The 10,259-nt window shown below is 40.9% G+C and overlaps 2 protein-coding genes across 2 annotated transcripts in view; one reads left to right on the forward strand and one right to left on the reverse strand.

The window, feature by feature from the left end:
- Positions 1-7,139: 7,139 nt before the first annotated feature.
- On the reverse strand, positions 7,140-7,523 carry SARC_03549 (hypothetical protein; the record flags this gene model as incomplete). The annotated part of the gene is made up of 1 exon (XM_014302644.1): positions 7,140-7,523. One exon carries the CDS (start codon positions 7,521-7,523, stop codon positions 7,140-7,142), a length of 384 nt encoding a protein of 127 aa, XP_014158119.1.
- Positions 7,524-9,206: 1,683 nt separating this feature from the next.
- The window catches only part of SARC_03550 (hypothetical protein), a 4,665-nt gene continuing 3,612 nt past the window's right edge, over positions 9,207-10,259 (forward strand). The window contains exon 1 of the mRNA XM_014302645.1: positions 9,207-9,638. Coding sequence (XP_014158120.1) covers positions 9,427-9,638 — 212 coding nt within the window. The 5' untranslated portion in view covers positions 9,207-9,426. The remainder of the gene's footprint in view (positions 9,639-10,259) is intronic.

The raw sequence follows: 10,259 nt of genomic DNA on the forward strand, positions 1-10,259 counted from the left end.
GTCTCAAGACGTCCCAACCCATTCTTCTGACAAAACTCAGAAAGGAAAGTCCCCAATTATAAGGGAGTCCCCAATTATGGGGGGCAAGGACAAATCTCAAAAGGAACCTATTATGGAACCAGAAGAGGAGGCAAGCTCAAGTGGCATACCCGAATCTACGTCCGAGACTACTAAGCCAACGCGCATAAGTAAGTTAATTACTGAAAACGCTGATCTTAAGAATCAGTTAGCTACCATTATGAAAGACTTGACTGTCGAACATGTAGATCAATTGTATAGATCAGGAAAACATACACAGCACTTACGCGAGCATGTTTCCCCGGGCATTACTGAAGCCCTACAGAAGTGGACAGAACGTCGACAGGCAATTACGCCCGAAGAACGTAAAGACTCGAGCGCTACACCTGAGGCATATGATCCAGATGTGCTCAGCGTATCTATACCTTACGAAGCACTACCGCCAAAAGTTCAGGCTGATTACTCGCTTGTTCTGACACCCGGCCGTGAGTCACCTGTCCTGGAGGGTATTATAGACCCAGAGGCAGGTAGAAATACCCCGCCACTCTTACCCAATTGGGATGGCAATCGTCGAAAACCAGTTAAGACTGGGTATGTTATCCAGACGCATGAATCACCCAATATTATAATACCAACCCTTATCCGAGGAACAGAGCACCGAAAGGCCTCGACCATGGACTTTACAAGGGGTAATAAACACCCCCGTAGACGTGTTAACGAAGTCGAATTTAATTGCTTCGATCGCACAGCACTACATCAACCCGCAGGGGATTTTCATTCTGACGAGGTGACCGAACTTAACAAATCGGTCGACGATTATACCATTAAAATGGAAATCGCCCACGATGCGCATCATGCTGATGATGCAGCATACTTTGCGAATACGATTGCGATTAAGCAAAAACGCATTGATCAGTTACTTCAGGCCCAACGTAGACAAGACCACAGGGACAACCAGAAGTACAAGGGACAGATCAGTCGACTTAAGTCGAACTGGGATGCCAACAGTAAGCAGGTCGATTTCATAAACAACCATTACCTCGGAACGATAACTCGTACGCTTAACGCGTTTACGGTCATGCTGGAGACGAATGATATCGCTCCCCAGCTATGGATCTCTGCTTTAATGCAGACGCTTGACCCTACAGGTACAAGTTATTTGATCCTGCAGCGACACCAGCATGAGCTAGACACTTGTCGTGACTGGCCAGCTGTGTGTTGGTTAGTTACATGCTTGTCAAGTAAGGACATGCGTAGCCCTGGACTGAGTTCAGTTTTAACTAAACCAGTTGAGAACACGCCCATTCAGAGATATATTCTGAAGCTATATGCTGACCTGAAACGTCCAGATATAACAAAGGACAAGGAACAGCGATGGTACGAGTTCCTGATTATGTACGTGTTTTGTAAGAACATAGGGAATAACGACCGTGAGAGCCTGTACACCGAGTTGCGACGTAAACACGCGACTGAGGCTCAAGACAAGGGACATGAAACAAAGTTTCATCTATCCTGACTTACGTGGGAACAGTTTTATGATACTGTATCCACCCTTTTCCCCGCACATCAAGTAACATCGAAGGGAAAAGTGGCCGTTAAGAAGCCGCGGGAGCACACCGATCACGGATACGTATCCAGGCAGACCTAAAACGAGAGACCCCAACATACACGTGCTCGCGACTCCACTCTATCCACGCTACCCAATAAACGGGCACGCGCGGAGGCGAAGGACAAGGAACCTCTATTTAAGGAGATTAAGAAATGTGCCGACGCACAGTGTGTGTATGACACGCACCAATTAACCCCTAACGGTTATTGGAATGGTAGACATGCATCCACCTGTACCCACTTTCCTATTAAGTGCAACAAGTGTGAGAAGACCAATGGCTATCACATTAAGTCTTGTGACAAAAAGCCCGACATTAAGTTGGAGTGAAGGTACTACCAGGTACAATCGTTACACAGACAATACAGCGACTCTTTAGATGCGTGTAATAATCCCTGTATACTGCAATGGAAATAAAATCCTTGCGTTGATTGATCCTGGTTCAGAAATTTCATGTATATCCGATCGCTTTGCATTAATGAAAGATATCGAAAGGAGAACACAAACAACTCACCTCATTTTAGCTGATGAAAAAACTGCTAAGTGTGATACCATGGCCACAGATGTTAGAATCTCCCTGGCCAATGATAGGAATATCACTACCCAAGCTGTGATAGTTAAGATGTCACAGAAGTACGACATTATAGTCGGAATGAGCGATTTACTCACTCTAGGTATAACCGTAACTGGTCTACCAAATAACATAGATCCATTAAAGGATCAGTCAGACGATAACTGTCTGGATCCATATAAGCCCCCGTCAGACACAGTCAAGGCAATAATACCTGACTTTGCAAACAAAATCATGGATCTGATTCTAGTTAATAAGAAGATAAAGATAACAGATTGGGCAAAATTCGGTTTTGACGACGGATATGTGAGCCTTGACTTAACCAAGGTGGACTTTACACAGTTAAAGTGTCCGTCAAGGAACTATGTATCCTGGAGACACGAGGCTGTGGTAAAAGAACAAGTTGAGAAATGGCTAGCAGATGGAGTGATTGAAATTAATTATCAACAGACGCCAGTTAACTTGGCACTGCTAGCCGTAGACCAACATAACTCTGACGGATCGTTCAAGAAAGTCAGAGTATGCTTAGATATTGGTCCGATAAATAAATTATTGCCGACTCATAGCTTTCACTTACCTAGTATTAACGAGCTACTGCGAAGGATGGAAGGTGCTACAGTATTTACAACTATAGACCTTACACAAGGATACCATCAAATGCAGGTATATGAACCACATCGTAAATACTTTAGTTTACGTGGAAAGGTAAACAATACAGGTTCAGAGGTGCACCTTTCGGGTTACACTCTTTACCAGCATTCTTTCAACAAGTAATGGAAGAAATGTTTGCAGACATGCCTAACGTGCAAGTCTATATAGATGACATAGTCATCTTTTCTAAAACTAAGGGCGAACACGCCGCATTAGTCAGACGAGTCCTTAAGAGACTCAACGAGCAAAACTTCAAGATTAACGAGAAGAAATGCCACTTCGCCATGAGCGAAATACAGCTCTTAGGCTACCGAATATCTGGGGAAGGTATTAAAATCGACCCCGGTAAGGTAGAACACCTGTTAGATTGGCGAACACCAACTACAGGAAGAGATGTCAACAGCATGTGTGGGTTTGTAAACTTTTCTTCAGATGGAGTACCACACTTGGTTGATTACTTTAAACCTTTTGGCCATAAAGGCAAACTAGGAGACTTGTGGACTAAAGAGTGTGATGACGCATTTAAGGCGCTCAAACACGCAGTCCAGCAAGCCCCAGTTGTACAAGGACCAGTCGATGGCGTGCCGTTTGAAATAGCAACGGACGCCTCCGACTTAGCCTTAGGAGGAGTAGTATATCAGGTTATAGATGACAAACCTAGATATATACAATTCTTTAGTCGAGCAATGAATGCTTCACAGTTGAATTATCCAACTGCTAAACAAGAGCTATTAGCCATAGTGGCAGCTCTAACACACTTCCGAGATTACTTATACGGAACAGCATTTACGCTGATGTGTGATCAGAAATCTCTTCAATATATGAAAGAGATGAAGCCCGACTCACAGTTACTGAGTCGCTGGCATGATACAATATCAAAGTTTCATTTTGATATAAAACATCTGCCAGGAATACATAACCATTTACCGGATATGTTATCACGCTTCGTACCGGACTTTAATAAATCCGTACATGAGTTACTAGCCACTGACTGGAAGTGTAATCCCAGGTGGTTTGAACTGGCTCAAAAGATATTTGGGCCACATACTATAGATATGTTTGCTGCACATCATAATGCACAACTATCGAATTACAGGACTTTAAATCATCCTTTGGGAGACGCCTTTCAAATAGACCTCTCCAAACATAATGCGTGGGCCAATCCACCATGGCAGTTAATTGCCCAGCTATTAAATTATGTTCATATACATAAAGCTACCATCACGTTGTGTTGCCCATTACGGAGTAAAGATCCATGGCTCAATAAATTAATAAGCATGATACAATGCGAGCCAATATATTTAGATAGGGAAGTAGATACTTTCCTATATCAGGTTACCCGAGCCGTCCAGAAGACGCCCTGGAGACATACTATAATATGTCGTATAGGTCCCATTGGAACAACCAAATAGACCCCTTCTGAGACCTTCCTTAACAAGGTCAAAGAATCAGAGATTCCACTCTCTACCCTCTTGAACGTTAAGCAGTTCAAAGGCAACACAGCACTTGAAGTCTGTGCACAAGAAATACAATCTACTAATGACACTGTTAAGAAGCGTCAGTCTCTAGCTAGGACTCTGTTTAATAACATAAAGTCCAAGCCCGAGGTCTTTCAAACCCTATTTTTGAAGGGATGAATGAAAGACAATCCTGTGGCGTATACATATATAATAATCGGTGTATCTAATGCACATGAGCGCACTTATGACACTCATGCGAAAGCAGGACAGGAATCTGGAAACACTACAGACAGACCACGCAAGTGGATTCTCAACACCCTACCTTTATTCTGGAGGAGCAGAATGATAAAAAAATTCTTGCTTGGCTGACGCAAAACCATAAGCTGAAGCACCAGAACGTAGTAGACGCACTTAAAGATGCTAAGCGACATGGGATCGCGCACCCTAAGCTGGCAACTTTAGTTGACAGAGTATATCAGTCATGTACAGAAGAGTGTGATTGAAGATGTTCCATGGCGCAGGGTCATCATTGATCTGATTGCACACAGGCGACCGTTATGTATGCCACTTCTTTGATGTGGCGTCACGGTTTAACTTGCTCTATCCATTAAAGGATAAGAATACGCAGACCGTGGCAGAATTAAGTTGCTAAGTCTTTGCTGACCACGGGTGGCCGGGTATTATGTGCACTGATAACGGTAGCGAGTTCTGCGACGACGCAATGGAATCGCTAGTACTCGTATCAGGCATATGCCATAAGAGAGGTGTGCCATATAAACCGCAAACGAAAGGCGCGAATGAAACGCGCAATAGAAGACTTAAATTCTTCTTGCGTACTGCATTAACGGATGATCCAGATGATTGGCCGTACCACCTTAAGTGGGTACAAACACAGATGAACGAGTGTGCTGATCCGGCTACAGGTACTACACCCGCTCACTATTTTCGTGGCAGATATAGTGAGTTAGAAATCTCCTTCAACAAGGACGAACCTGATCACCATGAGTCACCATGGTTAGAGAAGGTACAACGTATTTATAGCGTTGTATATCCTTGCTTGCGAGAAATACGCAATATAGCTTTATTAGAAAGGCAACAGCGTTGGAAAACTACCAAGAAGATAGCAGAGTATCAGGTTGGTGACAGAGTTAACGTCCGTCAACATAATTCCGATGCTACTGTATTTACATCTAAATGAATAGGTCCATATATAATCTCTGTAGCAGACACTAAAAGTGGAACGTACGAGGTAAATAAGGCCAAGTTAACTTCAGATGCTTCGATAATCAAGACTATTTAAAAGCCTTTAATCGAAAATGGCGTAAACGCCTGCATAAGTCACACGCTGAAAAAGATAGCATGTTTCCATCGTCTGAAGGCACGGAAGTTAAAACTTATCCCCCTACAGCCTTTATCCCGAGCTTTAATGCTCATCCTTCATATGTGCTTAAGAAACTGAAGCGTAAGAAACATCCAGTCGACCATCACGGACTTACTGTACCTAAGCCCAAAACTCACAGGGTATCCGAGAACGCTTAACTTTTCGGCCTGAGAAACATTAACTATATGTTATGCTATTTAATGTTTTCGACGCCTTTTTTCTTTCTCGCTTTTTGACCCATAATCAGCTCGAGGGAGCAACTTGCTTCTCGCTGGGTGGGGGCTGTGTAATAAGCCGGGCCTCCACATTAGACTCTATGTGATAAACGTACTCTTAAGCAGTACGTAAATTATAAACGTTCTTTTAATAGTACGAGGAACTTAAGTTTCCTAAATATACTCTTAATAGTACGAGGAACTTAAGTTTCCTGAATGTACTCTTAATAGTACGAGGAACTTAAGTTTCCTAAATGGGGTTTAATGGTTTTATTAATTAATACCTTTTCCATTTTACATATCAGATATTTGGCCGAGACCATTAGAAGGCCTCAGTAAAATACCAAACATAAGAGTTGGTCTTGTTCTATTAATATAACTATATTTACTTTCCAACTTTATTTATATCTGAATACTTCGGTAGCGGGATGGCTCAACCGAATATAGGTTTCTAGAGACTATTAACGTTACCTAGTTGATCCTCCGATCAGCCAACCAGATGTGCTAGTCTGATGAAGGCTAAGTCGGTACTTCTTGATGGTGGCAAGTTATTGGTTAAGACAATAACTAAGGACATCAAGAATATTTTATTTTTTATGTTTCATTTTTCTAAAGATAGGATTTTATGAGTCTCTCGGATTCGCCCCAACGAAACATACCATAGTTTGTAATAGAGCGACAACGAAACACTGAATAAAATTCTTTCGGCGAAAGCAGTACTGAGAGAATTATATATAGGCAATGTCTCAGACTCACAATCCTTCAGAGTATTGCTGTTTTCACGAGGCATACCTAACTTTACTAAAAGACTCATTTCGTTTATTTATTTTTTTAAACTTCAATTATGTTAGACTTGACCTAAGCGTTTACTTATTTTAAGGCGTTAATATCGCCTTGATAGACCGAAATTTACAAACGTTTTCCAAACATTACCTTCTAGACTTGTCGAGAACATTTATAATACCAGCATATCAAACTCCGCTATAGCGTTGTCTAATTGTCTGTCACGGGTCCCTACCACCACATAGGTGGTTTGTTTCATCCTAGGCTCGCTTAACAACAGAGTCAACCACTTCTGGGGCGAGTATACCATCACAAATCTGTTGTCTTGGATGTTTTTGTATATCTGCTCGTCTGTCTTCAATGGCGGAGGCACATATGGTTTTAGGGTTTTTAGGATTCGTTGACTGTTGGCTGTCACTCGTTTCAAAGCTGCGTCTAGATCATCGATTTTATTCTACACCGTCTCGCTGATTTGAGCTGCACCCACTGGCATATCATTATTGACCTCTTCTCTTGCTTCTATCAGAGCATTCAGTCTCTCCGCATTTTTGCGTGCCGCCGGTTCAGCGCCTGACAAAGGCTGCCTTCTGGACGAGGTACCGCTATGGTCATCAGCAACAGACGCCGCCTTATAGTATGCTGACTCATATGTCGACAAACATAATGCCCTTTCTTCTTCCTCGATGAGTTCCATAGACAACTGTAACACGATTGATCTTATTCCTACAATAAAGAGTTTCTTTGCCAACTTCTGGCATTGTTTGTGGTAAAAATACTGATCAACATCAAGTCTGGTAGCCCAACCTTGGACTTGAAATGACCGACCCTTATTAAACATAGTTGTGCAGGACCCAAACGTACGAATGGTGTTTTGTTCCGTCCTCATAGCCGTAGTCTCACAAGCAATCTTTGATCTTAGCTTATAATCTACCGTCGACCCTACTTGTCTCATCAACAGTGCCACAGTTTGGTTCGCCCCTGCTGAGGTCTTTTTCTTGGCCTGTTCAACACCATATCATATGTCTTGGTCGCCTTAGCCTCCTTCAGGAAGCAAACCATCGATACAAGAACGACGTTTCATGACTATCAAGCTTTTCCAGTTTCTAATTATTGTTGCTGTCTGCTTTTGATCCACTTTCGTGTAAGCCCGAATTGAACAAACCGCTCATTTTGAAAATTAAAAGTTCTAGCAAAAATTGAATGCCTTCTGCGATAGTGATTATTTAGGTTGCTGTATATAATAGTCAACCTATTGACCCGATAAGTCGAATTGTAGATAGTAACACAGTAATAGTTTGTGTACGATCAGTTTATTCGACATGCATCCAAGGCCTAAGTTGTGAACTGGATACATGCTCGATGTTACCACCGGATATATTCCAGATATATTCCTCTAACATATTCCCCATGCTTGGGCACTTGATTACTCAATACTTCCTAGCCTGCCACCAGCTCACTCTTTTAATCACAATCACCTTCTCTCTTGTCTACTACTATCGTTGCCTCTATACTGACACTATGCGGCTTTCTCTCTGCAGTCCATTCACCTAGTTCACCAACCATTACATTCTCTCCCTACGAGGTTCCCTCCTACACCGTCCATAATTGAATTTCTCACGTCAGCAGCTCCCTCTATCACAGCTCGCTATTCCTTGCCGTAAATACTAGTCCAGCATCTGCTGGTTCCTTCCTCGACCTAACTCCTCTAGTAGCCCTCCTTGCTCGAACTAATACGATCCCTGAATTGTATCCCCTTGACACCTCACTGACATGTTGTTCTGATATGACAGGTGTTTTCAAGTGTCGATATCTGTTGGCTGTTCGGTACCAATAGTACCGAACCTCTTATCCTGTAGGACATAACAAAATATATAAAAATATAACACAAAAAAAAGTGTATGATTCAGAAGGCAATGAAAAAGGGGGGTTAAAAAAGAAAAAGAAACATGACCCTCTCTGTAGCAGTGAATAGAACGTAAAAATAGAATCAAACAGATATAACGTCCGAAGGGCTTGACCATGAAAAGTTCCGACATAATTTTGTCACGATTTTTGACCTTATTAGGGATTCCGTTATAAACGTAAGAAATTCAACGCTTTGAGTTTGAAGTCCCTATTATATCTATTTTTAAAATATGTCCGTAATCCGTAGGGCGTAAATTTGTCGGAGAGACGGAGACATGTTCTATTTATATATTTATATTTTCAATAAAAAGAAAACAAATATGTACGTAAGTAAATATAGCCTCCTAAAATTCAACAATAGATTAGATATTTACTCTTTGACTGAATGATGACTGCAATCGCCAATCAGTGCATAAATAAATATGTGTACACAGCTTTGTTTATTTATATATTTTTTTAAAAAACAAAAAAGACCTACAGAGGTCAGATATGGACTCTATATGTAGTAGTCATAGATTCAAATAGACCTTTCCCCTATCCCTTCAAGAAATAAATAAAATTTTCCTATACAAACTGAATATAATAAAGTAAAAAGCCTCATTATTGTAAGTATTTTATTTATTTGAGGCTATACTACCACTTGTGTTTATTTCTGATTAATACACTCAACAGAGACGTAATAGCGGAAAAATAGTACATAACAGCCCGCGGGTACAATTTTGAACGATTTTCATTCCACGTGAGCAACTTGCGATACTTTTGATACTCTGAAGTCCTTATATCATCATCACTTGTAACTGTGGTAGTATATAGCAAGACCAACAGGAAGTGTCAATATGGCGGCCTACTCGGCAAGTATAGGTACCTCTCATAACCAAGGTCAAGTTGAGATAGGCCTTGGTGATTTCCTAGCCTCAAAGTTAGAAAAGTTCGCAGACACTATGGGTGCGGAGAATCCCACCGAGGAGCTGATTTACAAAGTCACAAGCAGAGAACCGGAAGCACCCAGAGACTCGGATAAAAAGAAATTGCTTCGCGAAGTCCACGGGTAAAAATTTCAATTGCGCTGATATTGTTTCTGACTTGTACTGCATCTCAATGTTGTTTTGTCATCAATAGATCAACTAACAAAAACTTTTTTGCGTGCTCTGCGTGCTGATAAAATTTTAAACCGTGTACGAGAGTGCATACAAACGTATATGCACACACAGACATACATACACACAAAAACATACACACACACATACACACACACACACACATATATATATATATATATGTATATACATACACACACACACATATATATATATATATATATATATGTATATACACACACACACACACACACACATACATACACATGCACATACACATACACATACACTTACACACACACACATACACATATACACACACAAGCATAAATGTACAAAAGTACATATACATTAACACATTCACACACAAAATAGGCAGATACACACACACAGACGCATATATATATATATATTATGTATGTATGCATGTATGTATGTATGTATGTATATATATACATACATACATACGTATATATATATATATATATATTATATATATATATATAATANACATATATATACACACAANAACACACACACACTACTACTACACACACACACACANANACACA

The sequence above is a fragment of the Sphaeroforma arctica genome (assembly GCF_001186125.1).
Source record: "Sphaeroforma arctica JP610 unplaced genomic scaffold supercont1.183, whole genome shotgun sequence".
NCBI lineage: Eukaryota > Ichthyosporea > Ichthyophonida > Sphaeroforma > Sphaeroforma arctica.